General features: G+C 32.9%; 1 protein-coding gene across 1 annotated transcript in view; it reads left to right on the top strand.

Annotated features, from left to right (window-relative positions):
* Positions 1 to 23,010, top strand: part of LOC131806332 (lipase 3-like) — a 90,554-nt gene extending 67,544 nt beyond the window's left edge. The window contains exons 2-6 of the mRNA XM_059130313.1: positions 12,557 to 12,734; positions 12,797 to 13,008; positions 13,074 to 13,223; positions 13,380 to 13,538; positions 21,625 to 23,010. Of these exons, the coding sequence (XP_058986296.1) occupies positions 12,557 to 12,734; positions 12,797 to 13,008; positions 13,074 to 13,223; positions 13,380 to 13,538; positions 21,625 to 22,338 (1,413 nt within the window). The 3' untranslated portion in view covers positions 22,339 to 23,010. The remainder of the gene's footprint in view (positions 1 to 12,556; positions 12,735 to 12,796; positions 13,009 to 13,073; positions 13,224 to 13,379; positions 13,539 to 21,624) is intronic.
* Positions 23,011 to 23,240: the final 230 nt, after the last annotated feature.

The raw sequence follows: 23,240 nt of genomic DNA, 5'->3' as shown, positions 1-23,240 counted from the left end.
CGTACAGCACAACAAACCTGTATTTTTTCAAGAATATATTTTCAAGGACTTTCAACCCAAGTGTCGGAAATAGCTTCAAATGTTAGGATATGTTTAGGTTTGTTCGAATTGGTCACCTTTGGCACGAATTATGGCCTTCAAACCGCCAATGAAACCATCACACGCTGTCTGAATGTTGCACTGCGGTATTTTGGTCCATTCCCGGCGAAGCGTTTGCTTGAGGTGATCGACACTTTGGTATTTTTTAGTGCCAACCTTGTTTTACAAAATCCTCCAGACACAATAGTCCAACGGATTGGTATCCGGAGATGTTGGTGGCAATTGTGCGCTGGAAATGAAGGAAGTGGAGGAACCTCATTTTGTAACCATTCTTGGGTGGCGCGTGCTGGGTGCGATGGTGCTGACCTGTCCAAGGTCTGCGGGCAAAATGTGGATATGGACATCGATGTAATGGTCAGAAGTAAGATTTTCGTGCATTTGTGATTTCGCCAGGATTAAAAATATTCGCGTTTTAGTCGAAATTTTTTGTATTTTTTACATAAAAATTATCGTCTATTTTACCCGTTAAATATTTTCCGATGATCAAACAGAATGTCAGGCTTCTGAGCAGCCCTAAAGTCTAACCCTATCTATATTTGCGACCTACATAACAACTGAAAAATCAGGGATTTTCTGTTTTGGTCAATTTCAACCCATAAATATTTTGCGATCATTTCTAAAAACAATAGGCATCTATTCTGGCCCTAGCCCCACCTTTATGTTAAATTTCGTGCGGATCGGGCCATAGTTGTGACCTGTAGAGCGATTACAATTTAACATGAAAAACCTAAAGCATATCCGTCATCTGTGGGCACCCATAAACCAGAATTGGAATATTAGAGCAAGTGTGTATTTTTGCTGTCGCACAGTGTAATGGAACACAACATAGAAAAAGCTTCCTCGGCTTGACCAGCAGCAATTCCACGATTTGTAGTCGACCTAATTTTTCAAACATATTTTCAATCATGTAGCCCACAATAACTGTTTTATATTTCATATACCTATGTATATGTATACAAATGTGTCGTCATAGTGAATGCCCTCAATTAATAAACCAATCTCTTTCACAGCAGAATGAAAAAATTGTAGACTTTTTCACAACTATTACCAACGAAAATTGAAACTAAAAAACAATCTATTAATGTTGTCAAGTATGCAACGAAAAGCCGCACTTTAAAAAGTATGCCCCAAATGAACATGTTTGTGCATAATTTGTTCGAGCCCACACGGTCACACATCTGGAGCTATGTGCAACATCAGACAAAAAAAAAAAATAGACACAAACAGACACACATTATTTATTTGGGTTTTTAATTTAATTGATAGAATTTGCAATAGGTGGAGTAGACACAGAGAAGGGGCAGAGAGAGAGAGAGAGAGAGAGAGTTACTGCAAAATTAAGAAGTTTAGTGCGGCATTTGGCAGCCATGTATAGACCACTAAATGCAAACTACCTACTATGAGGTGTCATTGATATCCAGTCACAGTTGTTGGTTGTGTCTAGTGCGGTTTGCGAGATTTTTTGTTGCGATAGATTTTTTTCACTTTCAATTGGATTGCACATTTCACGGAATGGCAAATGTACTGAGTTGACTGGAATTGAATACTGCTGAAAAAAATTGGGAAAATATTTATGTATTATATAAGTAAGTCCCGCAAAAGGTATTCTATGGAAATTAGACTCCAATGTCACCTGGAGAGGTCTCATATAGAAAAAATGCCTTTTCTGAGGTCTTCTATATTAGAAAAACTTCTCTAAGAGGGATGTTCTCTGTTATACAGAATATATTTTGGAGGTCGTCTATAGATACAATACCTCTCAGAGGCCTTCTATAGGTAGAATATAACAGATAGAAAGACATAAATAGGTTTCGGAGGACATAATAATATTTTTTCCAGTCTTCTACGGGTGAAAAATTTTTAGAGGTCTTTTTAGAGTAGTGAAATAACTGACTGAATGTCGAGAATCAATTTCAATTTTTTTTCACAAGGGTCAGTTTTGATGCGAAATTTTGTGATTAGGCTGTGAATATGGAAACTCGTACTAAAATGTACTAAATATTGAATATTTTGTATTGGACAAAGGGATTGAGCTAGAAGTCTGAAGTTTGGAATGACAGTCACTAATGGAGTGCAGGATAGATGTACCAAAGAGTTTTTGGAAATTCGAACTTTAAGGTTACGAAAAATTCTAAAATGGTACTAAACCTTAGTATTGAGTGAACGGATATAGCTAAAAAGTTGAAATTTGGTATGAGAATCAAGGCGGGGAAGTAAGTTTGACACATAAAGGTGATTTGGGATATGTTTACTGAGGGTGCGAGTGGTACTAAATGGTACCATATTTGAAACAGTTTGGTTTAGGGTGAACGGATGAAGCAGAAATTTTGAAATTTTGTATTGAGGTCCGTGTTAGTCGCAGGTTTGTGATAAAGAGGTTGTTTGGGAAATGTGTAGTAAAAGAGCACGAAAAGTACTAAGTAGTACTATAATTGTAAGAAAAGTATTGAACGGTACTATATTTGGTATCAGGTGAAGTAATTGAGCTGAAACCGTGAAATTTGATATTGAGATATCTGGAATTGAGATATGACTGTGTTTTTGAAAATGTGTACTATATTTGTTCGAAACGTACTAAGTGGTACAAAACTTAGTATTGGGTGAAGGTTTTAAGCTTCAATTCCGATATTTAGTGTTGAGGTCTCTTTTGGTTTCTGAGATTTGAGATATGACTGTGGTTTGGAAATATCTCGTATATTTGTACGAAAGATAGAAAATGGTACTAACTTTGGTATTGTGTGAAGGGATAGGGCTATTGAATGAAAACAAAAATTATGGGAAATAGCCCAAAAGTTTAGAATAAACTTATTTCTAGAATTGGTCACATTTGTCACGAATTATGGCCTTCAAATGGCCAATGAAATCGTCACACGCTCCGTATGTTGCTCTGCGGTATTTTAACCCTTTCCCGGCGAAGCGCTTGCTTGAGGTGATTGACACTTTGGTATTTTTTAGTGCCAACCTTGCTTTCCAAAATACTCCAGACACAATAGTCCAACGGATTGGTATCCGGAGATTTTGGTGACCATTATGCATAGAAATTAAGCGAGGAACCTCATTTTGTAACCATTCTTGGGTGGCGCGTGGTGATTGCGATAGTGTGGAAAGTAGATATAGTCCTGTTGGAATGTCCAAGGTCTGTGGCTAAAATGTTTGCGTGCCAAAGGCTTTAATACACCTTCCAGTATATTTTCCCGATAATATTCGGCATTTATTCTGATGCCACGGTCCATTAATACGAGGTGAGAGCGACCATTGGCTGTTATGGCGGCCAACACCATCACCATGGCCGGTGCTTGAGTTTTGGTGGTCAACCGAAGGTTCACATTTTCAGCTGACCTCTTTGGCATGTAAACACGATAATTTTGTTTGTTTATAAACTGCTGGTCAACGAATGTTTTCTCATCGGAGAAAACCAAATTCGGCATTTCACCACTTTTGGCAAAACGAAGCAACTCTTTAGCTCTTTTGAGTCTATTTTCCTTCTGTTGCGGTGTAAGTTCTGGCACTTTTTGGAATTTCAATGGCTTTACCCGGAGCTCGTTTTTCAATGCCGAATTTGCGATATGTGCAGCTCACGAGACATGGGTGAAGGAACAGAACTGAAATTCTGAAATTGATGCAGAAGTCACTGTAGGTGTCTATGGTTAAGATATGTATGCGGTTTTGGAAATGTGTACCATAACTGTTGAAAACGTACTAATTGATACTTAATTGGATATTGGGTGAAAAAAAAAAAAATAGCTTGGATCCCAAAATTTGATATTGAGGTCTCTGTTGGTATCTGGGGATGGTTTTTTAACTGCGTACTCTAATTGTACGAAAGTACAAAATGGTACTAATTAAGGTTTACTCTTGGTGTTTAGGATGAAGATATGTAGATTGTTTTAAATATTCGTAATAAATGTTACTAACTCGCTTTGCCCAATTTCAAATGGGTAAAGCGATAGAGCTGAAATTCTGAAATTTGATACTGAGGTCACTGTTGGATTCTAGGGCTTACATATGGAGTTTGAAATAGTTTTGATCTTTATCAGATATAATACCGATAAGAGATCTGAAATAGTAAGCAGAAAACAATAAAGTTATAGAAGGTAGACCTCGAAAAGTATTTTACTATGATAGGGCATCATAAAGATTTGCTGAAGATAGATAAATACATATAGCCCGAAGATTACCAATAAGCCTCCTGTAGATATAAAACCGGTGGAATTTCTGCATAGATATGAGACGTCTTCTGGCGAGTTTTTTTTTTTTTTGTCATTTTGAGTTCAAAAAATGTAAAATAAAAACTATGTTATTTCGATCTTTACTTTTCATGTTCCAGAAAAAATAGTAAAGTCTATAAACAGAGAGGTGTCACATCATAAACACCTCTAAATACTTTTTAATGACTTTCAACTAAATTGATTATTCGACACCAAGTCGACAATAAAACGACTCGTCAACAATGTAATTATTTTTATTGCCAAAATGGCAATACCATAGATGTTTGCATGGAGGTGTCAAACAAATCGTATAGCATCAAATAAAAATGGTGAAATGATTGAAAACCAGTTTTCTAATTTTTTAAAGCTTGTTAAAAAAATATAAAAATTCTGATTAATGTAGTAATTACTCTAAAAAAAATCTGCTATAAAATTTTACAATACTCACCCACAATAAAAAGGCATTGTCCAAAATCTGCAAACAAAAAAATAATTAATTTAGCAAAATAATTGTCTAATTGGCTTGGAAAAAAAATCTTTAATAAATCCACGCCTATGGCTCTAATGGTCTTGGAAAAAAAATCTTTAAAAAATCCAGGCCTATGGCTCTAATGGTCTTGGAAAAAAAATCTTTAAAAAATCCACGCATATGTCTCTAATGGTCTTGGAAAAAAAAATCTTTAAAAAATCCAGGCCTATGGCTCTAACGGTCTTGGAAAAAAATCTTTAAAAAATCCACGCATATGTCTCTAATGGTCTTGGAAAAAATTATTTAAAAAATTCACGCCTATGGCTCTAATTGTCTAGTTGAAAAATTCTTTAAAAAATCCACGCCTATGGCTCTAATGGTCTTGGAAAAAAAAATCTTTAAAAAATCCACGCCTATGGCTCTACTGGTCGTGGAAAAAAATTCTTTGAAAAATCCACGCTTATAGCTCTAATGGTCTTGGAAAAAGAATCTTTTAAAAATCCACGGCTATGGCTCTAATGGTCTTGGAAAAAAAATTCTTTAAAAAATCCACGCCTATGGCTCTAATGGTCTTGGAAAAAAATCTTTCAAAAATCCACGTTTATGGCTCTAATGGTCTTGGAAAAAAATCTTTAAAAAATCCACGCCTATGGCTATAATGGCCTTAGAAAAAATTCTTTAAAAAATCCACGCCTATGTCTTCGATGGTTTTGGAAAAAAAATTTTAAAAAATCCAAACCTAAGTCGGTCTCAGAAAATAGTATTCCCTACGCTTGGTGTAAAATCTGTAAACCCTTACCCTATGGTATTATGCAATCTCCGCCATCCGTTGGGTAATTAAAGACATTTTTACGTAAATCGATTATTTGCATTATAATTTTAAATCATTGTCGCGGCACATGGCATATTTTCTCATGGAGCTTTCATTGAATTCCTCCACCCGCAGCGGCAACCTGTTCAATTAAAATTTATTGTTTTCTCCATGACAATGCCCGGGGCATGTTTTGTATCGAAATAATTATCGTCAATCATATGCGGGATATTGTTATGACTCTTTGACAGTACATTTTTTTGCAACAACTCAAAAACATGACAAATATCTTTGGGCCTTAATGATAAGCGAAAATCGGCGACGGCTATACTATGTACATACATACACATTTTTATATGTATGTGTGAGAAATTTAAAAATAATTTGGTTTATAATTTCCCTTCTTTGCAATTAAGTGCAGAATTTGGGCGGTAAGCCATATCCCAAAATTGGCATGATTACAATATCTGCAGCTATGGAAAAAGTAAAACTATTACAATTTCAAATTACTTTGGGAAATAAAGGTAAAGGGTGTTCACTGAAGAGTTAAAACCAACAGCCAACAAATAGAAATTTCTAACAAAAAGGAAATGTAAATTACATAGAAGCTTAACCCTCAAACAACTCAAAACGGGAGGGAAAAAAGCCAAAACGCTTGGCATGAAGCCCCTACTTCTAGAGAGACTTGTGATCAGAGATCTGACCTTTAAAGGTAATTTTTAAAAATAATTTAAAGCATTGGATTTTTTAAGAATTTTTTCTAGGACTATTAGAGCCATAAGCGTGGATTTTTAAAGAATTTTTAAAAGATTTTTTTCTAGAATTATTAGAGCCATAAGAGTGGATTTTTTAAAGATTTTTTTCTAGAACTGTTAGAACCATTAGCGTGGATTTTTTAAAGATTTTGTTTCCAGGACTATTAGAGCCACAAGCGTGGATTTTTTAAAAATTTTCTTTCTAGAACTATAAGAGCCATAAGCGTGGATTTTTTAAAGATTTTTTTCTAGGACTATTAGAGCCATAAGCGTGGATTTTTAAAGATTTTTTTCTAGGACTATTAGAGCCATAAGCGTGGATCTTTTAAAGATTTTCTTTCAAGAACTATTAGAGCCATAAGCGTGGATTTTTTAAAGATTTTGTTTCCAGGACTATTAGAGCCACAAGCGTGGATTTTTTAAAAATTTTCTTTCTAGAACTATTAGAGCCATAGACGTGGATTTTTTAAAGATTTTTTTTCAAGGACTATTGGAGCCATAAGCGTGGATTTTTTAAAGAAATGTTTTCCGAGACCATTAGAACCATAGGCGTGGATTTTTTATAGAATTTTTTTCCAAGACCGTTAGAGCCATAGACGTGGATTTTTTAAAGAATTATTTTCCAAGACCATTTGAGACATGGGCGTGGATTTTTTAATAAATTATTTTTTACAAGACCATTAGAACCATAGGCGTGGATTTTTTAAAGAATTTTTTTCCAAAACCATTAGAGCCATAGGCGTGGATTTTTTAAAGAATTTTTTTCCAAAACCATTAGAGCCATAGGCGTGGATTTTTTAAAGATTTTTTTTCCAAAACTATTAGAACCATAGGCATGGATTTTTTAAATAATTTTTTCCAAAACCATTAGAGCCATAGGCGTGGATTTTTTGAAGAATTTTGTTCCAAGACCATAGACATGGATTTTTTTAAAAGATTTCTAGGACTATTAGAGTCATAGGAGTGGATTTTTTAAAGAATTTTTTTTAAGACTATTAGAGCCATAAGCGTGGATTTTTTAAAGAATTTTTTTCCAAGACCATTAGAGCCATAAGCGTGGATTTTTTAAAGAATTTTTTTCCAAGACCATTAGAGCCATAAGCGTGGATTTTTTAAAGAATTTTTTCTAGGACTATTAGAGCCATAAGCGTGGATTTCTTAAAGAATTTTTTCTAGGACTATTAGAGCCATAAGCGTGGATTTCTTAAAGATTTTTTTCCTAGGACTATTAGAGCCATAAGCGTGGATTTTTTAAAGATTTTTATCCTAGGACTATTAGAGCCATAAACGTGGATTTTTTAAAGATTTGTTTCGGGAATTATTAGAGCCATAAACGTGGTTTTTTTAAGATTTTTTTCTAGGACTATTAGAGCCATAAGCGTGGATTTTTTAAAGATTTGTTTCGGGAATTATTAGAGCCATAAACGTGGATTTTTTAAAGAATTTTTTTCTAGGACTATTAGAGCCATAAACGTGGATTTTTTAAAGATTTGTTTCGGGAATTATTAGAGCCATAAACGTGGTTTTTTTAAGATTTTTTTCTAGGACTATTAGAGCCATAAGCGTGGATTTTTAAAAGAAACTTTTTTACAACTATTAGGGTCATAAGCGTTGATTTTTCAAAGAAACTTTTTTGCAACTATTAGAGTCATAAGCGTGGATTTTTTAAAGAAACTTTTTTACAACTATTAGAGTCATAAGCGTGGATTTTTCAAAGAAACTTTTTTGCAACTATTAGAGTCATAAGCGTGGATTTTTTAAAGAAACTTTTTTACAACTATTAGAGTCATAAGCGTGGATTTTTCAAAGAATTTTTTTCCAAGACCATTAGAGCCATAGGCATGGATTTTTTAAAGAAACTTTTTTCCAAGACCATTAGAGCCATAGGCGTGGAATTTTTAATGATTTTTTTTTTCAAGACCATTAGAGCCATAGGCGTGGAATTTTTAATGATTTTTTTTCAAGACCATTAGAGCCATAGGCGTGTATTTTTTAAAGAATATTTTTCCAAGACCATTGGAGTCATAAGCTTGTAGTTCTTAAAGAATATTTTTCCAAGGACTGTGAAGAAAAAAATCATAAAGAAAACATGTTTTAATATGGGTTTATTGGGCTTTTATGGTCAAGTTAATCAAATGAAAATAAACGAATTTATTTCATATTTTGCTCAACGTTTCGTTGGCTTGTTTCCAACTTTTTCAAGAGCGTTTTTTATTGAATTATCAATAATTATGCATTATATATTTCTTATTAATATTAATAAAAAATGTTGTGGAGTCACTTTTAATTAATATAAAGTAAAAATAAATAATCAATAAAATAAGAATCACAGTTAAACTTAAGCTAAATCACAGAACCGTTTCTAAATTTAGGATTTAGATTTAGATTTAGGATTTTAGATTTAGGATTTAGAAACGGTTCTGTGATTTAGCTTAAGTTTAACTGTGATTCTTATTTTATTGATTATTTATTTTTACTTTATATTAATTAAATGTTGTGGAGTCCCGTTTTATTAAGCCCAATAAACCCATATTGAATAATCTCAACATTGGTCAACAAAATACATTTCTGAAAAAACATGTTTTAGTTTTTTTGTTCTCTTTTCTTTAGAAGATATGATCGGTAGGAATTAATTGCCAACATTAATTTTTAGGCCCTATGTCCTTTGCACATTACCGAATTTTCCCCATTTCATAATTATCAGTGTAAAAGTGTCCATATTGTCTGTTTAAGGGTTAAATCAAAAACTACAACTGAAGAATATCTAACAATAATAAATCGTGCAATTCAGGCTACCAAAAGAACTAAAAAAAGAAAAAGAACGACTTAACACACGCACTCACTTCAAATGCAATTCTAATTAAAGCAAAGTAATCAGAGTAAATGAAAGTCAAATAGAAAGTGAGAGAGCGGTAAAAGAAAAGAAATGAAATGCAGAAAAAAGTTAAACGAATTAAATAAAAACGTAAGTCAATAATAAATGCATTTGAAAACGGAAGGTAATGGCAAATTCTAGCAATGTAACCCAGCAAAAATTTTCCAGGAAACGATTTGAGGAAAGATTAAAAAAAATGCGATTGATTGAAAGTTAACGCCAATTGATTTAAGATTATGCAAAAGAACGCTACAATATAACTAAAGTACTAAAATCAGCATCAATGGTTCTAAACGAATTTCACTTCATATATGTGCCAGAATAGAAACAAATTCATATTGCGAATCACAAGCATCGAAGAACAATATTTAAATGATCGAAGGCATCTTTCAAAACACAGAGTAATAAATCTGAATATTAAAATAAACCAATAGAAGAAAGGGATTTTTTTTTAGCAAATTTACAAAATTCGTGTCTATAATAAGGGGAATCATTCGCATTTTACTGGTCCGGTTAATTCTATAGTCATACATTATACTCAAAATAGAAGAAATTCCTATAAGCCAACATTTCGGTGAAGACTACAGTTAACAAATAAAATGTTAAAAGTCCCCATTGTTCCCGTACCTTCATAAAAAGTTTTTTGTCAAACAAGGCAACTGATGAGGATTGGTGGCTCTTTCCGAAACCTAGGTATTCCCTGTTTTACCGCTTGTAAACATCATCATCGTTCTCCCCTTATAAACAAACGTTGTTTTTAAGAAAACAATAATAAAGGGATTAAATCTGACCATTTTGCAACAACAAAATACCATGGTATTCCGAACAAACAAGCCAACGCTGTTCTAGTTTAATTATCTTAAAAAAGTCTTTATGAATAATTATTAAAATCTTTTCCAGTCTTTAGATGTCGTAATTCTAAGAGTTCCGAGTCAGCGATTTAAAAAAATCCATTCCATTACTTAATTAAAAATGTAACTTCGAAGAACTTTCTTATCCAAATAGATTTTTCCACACCTTGAGTTTGATCTCAATTCTTTGTTATATCGTAATATGGCTTTTCCGATCGATATTTTTTCGGTCAATATAGGTAACTACTCTCCAGTAGTTCCCCCAAAACACCATTTTGTTGAGTATGCCAAATTACAGCTAATTTTGTTTGAATTGGAAACATAACCTCCAAAACCTCCTAATTTCCGGACTAGCAGATGTGAAAGCTCCAAGGTAGCGGAATAGAAAAATTTTGATGGAGTCGAATAGCAGCTCGACTCGAGAAAATAATATTTTTTACATCCTCCGCCATATAGCGCGGCTATATAGCGTATATATTATTTGATACAGCCAAAAGGTGCTCTCATCGAAATAACGGTTTCAGGACATTTGAAGTCGATCTAGGGTTGTCTGGCTGGTGCGTACGATAACTCTCGAAGTGAGTATCCGATTTGGTCCAAACTTGGTACATCGTAATATTATTATCAAACTTAGATCGAATTCGGAGATGGACAATATTGGTCCACTTCTTCTGGTACTTCCCCAACAAAAGGTCGAAGTTTTCAAAAAAAAATATTTTCTTCACTGAAAGAGAAAGGATAATTCGATTTTGCTCCAACTTTGCAAATCCTAATATATGCATCAGTGTTAGGACAGGTGCGAAAATGGACAATATCGGTCCACTCCATCAAGTACCTCCAAATGGTCAAATTTTTGAATAATTATAACTCTTATAAAATGTTACGTAAGTGTCCGATTGTCTTTAAGTGCCACACATCACAATATATTTTTTTAACCCAAAGTTTGCTGTGAAGATGTGATAAAGGGTCAAATAAACATCTGGTTCTTTTCATATTTCACTTATCCCATTATTTCTACTAACACAATATCTGATCTGAAGATGAAATATATAGGCCCACACCGTTTGGTAACATCCGATACCATTCAGGCTTGGTACATCTCCATAATTCCAACAACATAAGATCTGCTATAAATATGGTGGGGATCGGACCATTTCTTCTGGTACCTCTCTAACATATGGTTCAAGATTTTGAAAGCGAAATAAGCACCCAAATCTCTTCAAATTTCACACACATAAACAATTTTGCTTACACAAGATCTGTTGTGAAAATGATATATATCTGCAAATCCCTTCTGGTATCTCACCCACAAAGGGTCACAATTTTCAATTCATTTCTTTCAACAACTATAAACCTGATGGTGTTTATGACTTCGCATAAAATTGGATATAAATGTTCGATTTTCTTGTAATTTTGCCCATAACAATACTTTTACCTATATTAGAAGAAGTACGCAAATGGAATACTTCTGTCGACTATATCTGGTACCTTAAAAAAATTTCAATATTTTCTAAAATATATCACATATCTCATATAAAGTGGAGGATGTTGTCGATATAGTCCAAACCTGGAAAGTCGCAAAAATCTAAATGAATTTTAATAATCGAACGTTGGGTGAGGGTATATATACCAGACAAAGAGTTGGTTAAAATATTGGGATATGCGAAATTAAAAAAAAGTCAGACTACCCTTTCAAAATTTTATGATCGTTGCTATTATTCGAAATTTTGACCAATTGTGGGGGATGTTCCTGCAATTGTTGACCGGTATATGACAATAATGGACCGGTTTTGGCTTCACCAGATCTTGCGTTGGCAGAAATATTGAGGTTAGCGAAATTGGAAGAGAATTGGACTCCTTTTTCACATTTTATAAGAGTTATCATTATTCACAATTTTGACCCTTTGTGGGGTAGGTAGTGGAGTGGGGCCGATATTCTCGATTTTCGCCCCTGACCTAGATAATTCTTTCTTGTTCTATGAGTAAATAAATTTCTGTGAAATTTTGACATTTTGTGGAGAGTCATATGGCTAAGGGTATAACAATGATTACTGAATATAATTAGCCATTCTTCTACAGTTAAGCAAAGCTCATTACATACATTTTGTTAGAAAACTTAATTCGACATGCAATCAATTACAAAATTCTAGTTGCAGTTTTACTATGTCAGAATATTAATTATTCAATCATGACTTTGTGTCATTAAAAAATTATAATTATTTTTACATTAGAATTCATCATTGAACAATGTTTACACCTATGGCTGATAATACTCAAACACTAATTGTTTCATGGCAAAAGCCTCTATCATTATCAGAAAATCAATGCCAATAATTTAACTGGGTAATGCAAAAGTATTTAAGGACCCACCCAGAAATTTTTTTTTTTTACATAATCACCATAAATTTACAAATTCTCACGTAGTTGTAGGTAAAAAACTTTTTACCCTCTGAGTTACTCATTACTTTTCGTTTTTTTCTCTCTTTAGCCAAAATTAATACGGAAATATGGCTATCCCTCGGAAACGCATACCGTGGTAACAAAAGATGGTTACATACTGGAAATGCATCGGATACCGAAGAAGGGAGCCCAACCGGTGCTGCTAATGCATGGCATATTGGATACCTCGGCAACATGGGTGCTAATGGGTCCCAAATCGGGGTTAGGTAAGTGGTATGCAACACATAGCGACAATAACTTTTATATACACCTTCCAATTGAATTTCAGGTTATATGCTATCCGATTTGGGCTATGACGTGTGGATGGGTAATGCCCGCGGCAATCGTTATTCGAAAAATCACACCAGCCTCAATAGTGATTATATGGAATTTTGGGATTTTACTTTCCACGAAATGGGTAAATATGATCTGCCAGCTTCGATTGATTATATTCTGACGAAGACGGGATATGATCAATTGCATTATATTGGACATTCTCAGGTGATTACGAAAATACTATTTATATGAATTCTGTTCTTTAATTTGACAAAAATTTTATTTTTTAGGGAACGGCTGTCTTTTGGGTGTTGTGTTCCGAACAGCCACAGTATGCCCAGAAAATCTTATCAATGCATGCCTTGGCTCCCATTGCCTATATTGCTGATATGAAGAGTCCCCTATTCCGCACCTTGGTATTGTTTTTGGACTTTTTGACGGTAAGGATGGTTGGTCAACAGGTGGATATGGTTATGCCGAATATATATGTTTTTCAAAAATTAATATGCTATAACCATGTTCCACTGTATTTTTGATATGTGACATATGAATGTAATAATGTTGTTTTTCTTCTTTGTTTTAATTACAAAATTTAGGCTGCCACACGCATGTTACGCATCACCGAATTTATGCCAAATACGAAATTTCTTGTCGAACAAACACAGGTGGTTTGTCATGACAATGCCATGACACAGGATGTCTGTTCCAATATTTTGTTCCTGGTTGCTGGTTACAATTCGGAACAGCTTAATAAGGTAAGAACAAATTAAGTAATAATTATACCATTAAGGATATTTTTAGGGACTGCGGGAAAAAAGTGGTTTTCAAGAACGAATAGACTTGGATTTTTTAGGAATATTTTTGTGGGACCAATAAAATTGGTTTTATTGAAGGACATTATCTCAAGGACTATTAGACAAATAAACGTGGACTGTTTAAAGAATATTTTTTCAATGACCAACAAACGTGGATTTTTTTTTAAGAATTTTTTGTTTAAGAACCAAAAAATGTGGATTTTTCAAAGAAATTTTTTTTCAAGGACCAATAACCGTGGATTTTTTAAAGAATATTTTTTCAGGGACCATTAAAGGTGGATTAAAAAAAATATATTTTTTTTTCAAGGACCACTAAACGCGGATTTAAAAAAAATATTTTTCAAGGACCATTAAACGTGCATTAAAAAAAAATATTTTTTCAGGGACCATTAAACGTGGATTTTTTAAAAATATATTTTTTCAAAGACCATTAAACGTGCATTTTAAGAAAAAAAATATTTTGTCAAGGACCATTAAACGTGGCAAATTGGCATTAAATGCGGATTTTTTAAAAAAATATTTTTTCAAGGACCATTAAACGTAGATTTAAAAAAAAAATTTTTATCAGGGACCAGTAAACGTGGATTTTTTAAAGAATATTTTTTAAGGACCATTAAACGTGGATTTATTAAAAAAATATTTTTTAAGGACCACTAAACGTGGATTTATTAAAAAAATATTTTTTAAGGACCATTAAACGTGATTTCTTAGAAAATATTTCAAGGACCATTAAACGTGGATTTTTTTAAAAAATATTTTTTCAAGGACCATTACACGAGGATTTTTTTAAAAATGTTTTTTCAGGGATATTTAAACGTAAATTTTTTAAAAAAATATTTTTTCAGGGATAATTAAACGTAAATTTTTTAAAAAAAATATTTTTTCAAGGACCTTTAACTCGGAATTTGAAAATAAAAAATATTTTTTAAGCACCATTAAACGTGGATTTTTTAAAAAAATATTTTTTCAAGGACCATTTAACGTGAATTTAAAAAAAATATATTTTTTAAGGGCCATTTATCGTGGATTTTTTAAAAAAATATTTTTTCAAGGACCATTAAACGTGGATTTATTAAAAAAATATTTTGTCAGGGACCATTAAACGTGAATTAAAAAAAACCAGTAAAGAAAGTCCTAAAGTCGGGCGGGGCCGATTTTATGATACCCTACACCACTTTGCTAATTTAGTTGAGCTCCACTTAATAATTAAAAGTTTTTATGGGAGAATTAAATCATACACGCTATGATTATAATTATAATTTAAAATTCAAAGGACTAAATATGCCGAAGCATTTGTATCTTTTAAATTCGGACTTGTATTGCCCATTTGGTGCGAAATTAATTTGAAATCGGATAAAAATATATATGGAAACTATATACAAATCTGAACCGATCTTGATAAAATTTAGCAAAGATATTTCTGAGCTGTATTTGATATATTTCCCTGAATATCGTTGTTACGGAGTGCGTATTACGGCTGTGGGTAACAAATACAACAAATCGGATGAACAATATATGGGAGCTATAACTATATCTGAACCGATCTTCACCAAATTTGGCACACTACCTTCTAGACTAAATTCGGTCGTATGTGCCAAATTCCATCCCATTTGGACAAATATTAGACGTTTGGTGCACAATAAATGGTAAATCGGACGAAGTTGTATATGGGAGCCATATCCAAATCTGAACCGATCTCGATAAAATTTAGCAAAGGTATTTCTGAGCTGCATTTGATATATTTCCCCAAATATTGTTGTTACAGAGTGCATATTACGGCTGCGGAGGACAAAAATAACAAATCGGATGAACAATATATATGGGAGCTATAGCTATATCTGAACCGATTTCGATAAAATTTGGCATACTTATTTTCAGGCCTAATTTGGTTGTATGTGCAAAATTCCATACTATTCGGGCTGATATTACACGTTTGGTGCACAATAAAAGGCAAATCGGACGAAGATATATATGGGAGCTATATCTAAATTTTTACCGATTATCTCCAATTTCAATAGGGTTCGTCCTTGGGCAAACAAATGATTTGTGCAAAATTTCATCTGGATAGGGCAATAAATGCGAACTGTACTTTGTTTACAAAAATACATGGACAGACGGACGGACATGCATAAATCGACTCAGAATGTGATTCTATGCAGATCATCAAAAGGAACTGTGGGTCTATCGTTTCCTTTTGCCTGTTACAAACAAATGCACAAAGACATAATACCCTGACCACCTAGTGGTGTAGGGTATAAAAATATTTTGTCAGGGACCATTAAACGTGAATTTAAAAAAAATATATTTTTTAAGGGCCATTTAATGTGAATTTTAAAAAAATAAATTTTTTAAGGGCTATTTATCGTGGATTTTTAAAAAAAATATATTTTGTCAGGGACCATTAAACGTGGATATTTTTAAAAAATTTTTTTTTAAAAAACCATTTAAAGTGGATTTTTTAAAAAAAATATTTTTTTAAGGACGCTTAAACGTGGATTTTTAAAAAAAATATTTTTTTAAGAATCATTAAACGTGAATTTTTTAAAAAGATATTTTTTAAGAACCATTAAACATGGATTTTTTAAAAAAATATTTTTTTAAGAACCAATAAATGTGGATTTTTTAAAAATATATTTTTTCAAGGACCATTAAACGTGGATTTTTTAAAAAAATATTTTTCAAGGACCATTAGTCTAATAAACGTGAATTTTTTAAAGAATATTTTTCAAGGGCCATTAGTCTAATAAACGTGAATTTTTTAAAGAATATTTTTCATGCACCGACATCCAATAAACGTGGATTTTTTAAAGAATGTTGTTCAAGGACTTACAGACTAATAAGCCTGTATTTTTTCAAGAATATTTTTTAAGGACCATCTCAACAATAAATGTAGATTTTTTAAAGAATATTTTTCAAGGACCAAAAGTCCAAAAGACAAGGATTTTTTAAAAAATATTTTTTAGGAATATTTTTCAAGGACCATCTCAACTATAAACATGGATTTTTTAAAGAATACTTTTCAAGGACCATCTCAACAATAAACGTGGATTTAAAAAAAAATTCAAGGAACATCTCAACAACAAACGTGGATTTTTTAAAAAATACTTTTCAAGGACCATCTCAACAATAAACGTAGATTTTTTAAAAAATATTTTTCAAGGACCAACAGTCCAATTAACTTGGATTTTTTAAAAAATATTTTTCAAGGACCATCTCAACAATAAACGTGGATTTTTTTACAGGATATTGTCAAAGACCATTGGACATTTAAACGTGGAATTTTAAATAATATTTTTCCAAATACCATAATACCAATACATTTGAATTCCTCACATTTTCTTTTTAATTTCCTTCATAATTTTTTAAATCCAACTATACGAATTTGAAAACATGTTATTATTTAACACACACACACCATGACCGAATTCGTGCAAACTGATAGTCACCACCCTGCCTTCAAAAATATTGTGTATTATATTATGTTTATCCAAAAAGAAAAAGAGAGAAAAAAACACCCATTAACAATTATTAATGGGTTAACATTAGTCCAGCCAATGCCACAGGCTGTCGGTGATATATTAAAGGTCACCCGAGATGGTAATGACACTATCAGTTATGCGACGACACTTTGTGTGGTTTCCATAAGTCATTCGTCTCGTTTTGAAACTAAATCTGGGTCTAACAACGATCCGGTGGCAATTTGGCAACAGCGGAAGGGTCGGAAAATATTTTGTCAGTAAACACTGTAAGGGGTCATGTTATGGTGACAATGTTGCGTAAACACACATACGCTAACACACACACTTTTGCAACAAAAACAACAACAGTTGAGTGTTTCTGTGACAAATATTTTCGCAAAGCGAGGAGGAGTGGTACAGCGGGATAAGGGCAAACACTTTATATGTATGTGGATGTATGAACATATGACCATTAGTTTATTACCATCCACACACGCAAAAGCGGAAATTTCTGCTGACATTTAGTGTACAACAGCTCTTCCTTTTCGAGAACTTAATTTGTGTTGTGGTGGCTTTCGTAGTTGTGTCGATGTCTGTACAAGGACAACAGCGACTTGTAGGCAGTTAATTATTTGCCAACAAACAAAGGACAACAATCACTTCACTACACTCCCGCCATTGTCATTTCAGTGATAAAATTGCTTCAATTTGCCTAAATTGTGCGGTCCGTTGGGAATTTTTCATTACAGATTTTTGGGGACACAAGTTGGAAGAGTGTCAGTTATAGAGAGATGGTGGGGTGGGGATGATCGTCATACACATGTCTCAATTTTAAATTAGGAAATTGTGACATGAGAGTCAACATTGTCGTCGACACATGAAGAGGAAGTCGTGTCGTGGTTGGTCAAATGACACTTTGAAGTTTGAGAACAAGCTAAATTTAATTGATGTAGCTTTGAGCAAATATGGTGTTATGGAAAATTGAAATTAATGTGCTCTTCATCTTTTTAGAAAATTTGTATGAAATTCCAGTTTATTGGTTGAACGATTCTTGAAAAACGTTCTTTTTTAATCACGTCTATTGTTCTTATGAATGCTCAATAAAAAACATTATTTAACATTATTTTTTGGTCCAATCGTCCTTGAATAAATATCCTTTAAAATTCACTCATGGTCTATAAAAAAATTTCCTAAAAAATTAAAATTATTGGTCTATTTTTTCGTTACAAGATATTACTTAAGAAATCCACGTTTATTAAAAAAATCTTGGATTGTTTGTCCTTAAAAAGGGTTTCTTTAAAATATTAAAGTTTCTTGGTCTGTTGGTCCTTAAAAAGATTCTTCGAAAAATCCACGTTTATTGGTCGAAAGATTTTGGAAATGGGTTCTTTAAAATATCCACTATTCTTCCTTGAAGACAGTTCCTTAAAAAATCAACGTTTATTTGTCGAAAGTTCCCTGAAAAAGGGTTCATTAAAAGTCCACATTTTATAGACTCTTGAAAAATCCACATTTATTGTTAAGATAGTCCCTAAAAAATATTCTTTAAAAATCCAAGTTTATTGGTCTGTCGGTCCTTGAAAAAATATTCTTGAAAAAATTCAATTGTTTCTGAAAAATATTTTTAATAAAAATCCACACTTATTTGGTCGTTGGTCCTTGAAAAATATTTTCTTTTTTTAAAATTCAAGTTTATTGACCTGTTTTTCCTTCAGTACCCCAAATATGTTTAATGTTTCATATTGTATGATATTTTTTTATCGTTAAGTTTCATTAAGGTTTATGATATTGAGAAAAAAATAAATTTAGTCAAATTTTTAATTCCAAGTTTTTAACGTCTGATTGAGATAAAACAATGGATTTTTAAGAAAATTGATTGATGGGCCTCGGTGTAAAAATCTATAAAGAAGGACCTTGCAGACACAAGTTTTTGTTTTTGAGATAATAGTTTTATAGAAACCTTAGAGTTGTACTTGCACATTTTTAATGGTCATTAATCGTAATCGTAGGATTTTTCAAAAACCTTAAAGCAAAAATTTGGATTTTTCAAGACGAAATACATTCGGCATGTATGTTCTTAAAAAAAAAAAATCTACGTCTACTGAACTTATAGTCCTCATTTTTAAAATATTCATGTTTATGTCTAAAAGAACTCGAATAAATATTTAAAAAACCACGTTAATTGGTCTAATTGTTCTTGAAATATGTTCTTTAAAAAATCCAAAATTATTCATAAAAGTGTTCTTCAAAAAACATTCTTTAAAAAATCACCATCTAGTATTAATGTTCGAGTGGTGGAGAATAATTTGACATTGGATTTTTCAACAATATTTTTATAGCACTCATAGGGATGCAACTGGACATTTTAAAGGAATATATTTTGAAGGGTCCTTACAACCCAAATTGTAGTTCTTTTTCTACTTATTTAATTTTAAAGGACAGTAATCTTGGAGTTTCCAGAAAAAAATTTTTTTGAGGGCTCCTATAGACAACAACAGAAATTCAGTAGTCTAATGTTCTCGTTTATTTTACTAATGGTCCATAAAAACTTCCTTAAAATCCATAAGTTTTCGTAATGGACCTTACTAGCGAGTAGCCGCTACTTCATCAGCGAAAATTCTTCTTTAAAGTTTTTTATTCGTTCCACCAGTTAATTTTAGTACTCAAAATGCAACAATTTTTTTTGAGAAGATTTTCATCCATCTGTTTCCACCCAATTTTTCTGGTCAAAACTATTTTAACTTTTTTTCCAGAATTAGAATTGGCCATCCCAGAAACTAACAGTGACTTCAATATAAAAATTCAGAATTCAAACTCTATCTATTCACTAAACATAAAATTTAGTACCATTTAGTACTTATCGAAAAATCGTAGTACGCATTTCCTAATCCTCCTCCTTCTCTCAAAACTAAATACCAACGGTGGCCTCCATATCTAATTTCAGAATTCCTGCTCTATCCTAAGACTCAAACCCAAACTTATTACCATACTTTTCGTACAGTTATACTACGCATGTCCCAAGCCACCTTCTTCTCTCCGCCCTAGACAGCAACAGTGAAGTCGATCCAAAATTTCAGAATTCCATATCTGTCCCAACATTTAACGACACAAAAGTGACATCGATATCAAATTTTAAGTTTTCAGTTCTGCTCCTTAACCGAATACCAAATTAAGTAGCATTTAGAACTTTTCGAACAAGTAAAATACGCATTTTACGCAAGTATTATTACGCCTTTCCAAAACCAGCTCCTTTTCTCATCTACAGACCCCAACAGTGTTATCCATATCAAATTTGAGGATTTTCGCACAATCCCTTCACCCAATAACGAATTTAATAGCACTAAGACCTTTGCATATAGTTTTATAGCACATTTTAAAAACAATCATCAGATCTCAACCTCTGACACCTACTTTGATCTAAATATCAAATTTTAGAATCTCTTTTCTACCAAGACCAAATTTAGTATTATCTAGTAGTTATAGTAGTCCAGCCCTACCCCTTGTCCCATTACTAAATTTAGTACCATTTAGTAAGTTTTTCATACATTTTAACACCACCTCTATATCTTAATTCCAGATACCAGCAAAAAACTCAATATTAAATTTCAGGATTTCAACTTTATTTCTTACCCAATTCAAAATTTTGTACTATTTGGTACTTATCGTACAATTATAGTTCACATTCTCAAAACCACCTCCACATCTCAATTCTAGATACCAACAGAGACCTAAATATCTAATTTCATGATTTCAACTTTATTCCATACCCAATACAAAATTTTGTACTATTTAATCATTTTCGTACAATTATAGTATACAACTCTGAAACCACCTCTATATTTCCAAACTACATATTAACAGCGACCTAAATAACAAATTGCAGATTTCCAGCAATATCTGTTCACGCAATACCAAATTGTACCAAATATAGTACTATTTAGTACTTTTCGAGCACTTGTAGTACATATTTTAAAAAACAAACCTACCACCAACAGAGATGCCAATACAAAATTTTACAATGCAAGCTTCATCCGTTCACTCTTACCTAAACTGTTCCAAATTTAGTACCATTTAGTAGAGTTAGCTCACTTAGTACACATTTTCAACACCACTTTAATCTTACTTTCCAACCGTGATTGTATATGGTAACATTTTAGAAGTTCAGTAACATTTTAGAACTTTTCCTAACCCAAAAGTTCCAATTTCCCAAAACCCTTTGGAACATCTATCGTACACTCTATCAGTGACTATAATTCCAAATTTTAGAATTATAGCCCATTTTAGTACATGTCGTATCTTTTAAGTACGAATTAAAAAAAAAACAGCCAAAACCCGGCCCAAGACTGGCACTCGTGCAAAATTTCAAGATTATAGCTTCAGCCATTTCGTCTGGGCCTTGATGCTTGGTCAGTCAGTCAGTTATTTTAATACTCTAATATATTAACTTAATTTTTTTATTTTTTATTTATTTTCCCTCTTCATTCCCTGTATTTTCCATAAATTACCTCCCTCACTAATTATGTCACCGATTTATTACATTCTCCTTTTTCTTCTTTCCCCCATTCCAGACCATGCTGCCCGTTATGTTGAGTCACACCCCATCGGGTGCATCGATAAAACAGTTGGAACATTTCGGTCAACTAATGAAATCGGGTCACTTTAGTAAATTCGATCGTGGCTATTTGCGTAATCAGTTGGAATACAATCGAATGACACCACCCGATTATGATTTGTCCAAGGTCAAAGTGCCAGTGGCCCTCTACTATTCGATGAACGATATGTTGGTGTCGACGACGGGTGTGGATCGTTTGGCACGTGAGCTACCGCATGTTATTGACAAATATTTAGTGCCAATGGAAAAATTCAATCATTTGGATTTCCTGTGGGCCATCGATGTCAAGACGCTGGTCTACAATCGACTGGTGAGGAACCTGCGACGTGTTGAGAATTACAAATTGAAACATGCCCAAAATTTGGTCAATATTCAGTTGCAACAATTGCAACAACAGCAGCAGCAGCGACAAGAGTTGGCCCACAATCAGCATACAATGCCGTTGCCGTTGCCATTGCCTGGTAGTGGTGGTAATGTTGCGGCAGTGGTACTCAATGGGAATGGTAATGGCAATGGAGGTTTGGGTGTTGGTGTTGGTGTCACCCGGCCACCCATCATGCATGTACCGCCAACTGAAGCGGCGACGACATTTCACCACCAAGGTGTAAATAATTTACCAGCAGCGGCAGCAGCTGCCGTGACATCGCCAACTGTCCAGAGCAATGTGTGAAATGCCGGATAAGGAAGTTAAGAGGAAGAAAAGAAGAAGAAACAAAAAAAAAAAACAAAAAAACCCGTAAAACCAAATTGAAAACGTTTTTTTTGCCGATGACTCGGGAAGAAAAATATTGCCCGCAATATTTTTTGGCGCAGACATTGTTTTTGTTTTTTGGGATTTTGATTTATTGTTGTTTTTTTTTTGTGTGTTTTATATGAAAAAAACCGAAACCGTATTGACTGTGATGACCAACTTCTATGATCTATGATGCTGCTGTCTATTTTCGCCTCTTTGTCTCTTTCGATTTTGATTTTCATCGCTTCTGCAGTGATGATGTGGATGCTGAGCTATTGTGGATGCTGTTCTGATTCTGCAATATTTCTATTTCTGATATATTTATATTCTTTGTTTTTGTACTTGTCCTTGTTTTTCTTTCTTTTTCCTTTTTTTATATTGTCCTTTATTTATATATGTAAATGTATGTCGTAGTTTAATGTACAAAAGAAACTATTTGTTTAAGTTGTGTATGTATTTGTAGCGTTAGTTTGTTAAGAAGGTTTTGTTTATTCGACAGAACCAACAAAGCTTTGTCTTAGTTTGTAATTTTAGTTTTAGAGGACAGAAAACACAATTTAATGTATTTTTGTTAATATGTGTAGAATATTTTTATTCAATAAAAAAATGAGCAAAGAAGTGTCTATCTTTTAATCGGAGCTCTTGGTCTTAAGGCAAAAGAAGCCCCTCATCACAACGTATTCGATTTAGACAAAATTGTTCAGATCGAACTTTTTATTAAAAACAAGTAAAAAAGCAGAAAGTTCAGCCGGGCCGAACTTTGAATACCCTCCTACATTTGGAATGAATTTGGAAATTTTCAAAAAAAAAAAATTTCGCTAAAAATTCTGTTACAATCT

Source organism: Musca domestica, unplaced genomic scaffold (assembly GCF_030504385.1).
Source record: "Musca domestica strain aabys unplaced genomic scaffold, Musca_domestica.polishedcontigs.V.1.1 72, whole genome shotgun sequence".
Lineage (NCBI taxonomy): Eukaryota > Metazoa > Arthropoda > Insecta > Diptera > Muscidae > Musca > Musca domestica.
Note: the sequence above shows the minus strand (reverse complement) of the source record. Positions and strands in the feature narration are given on the sequence as shown.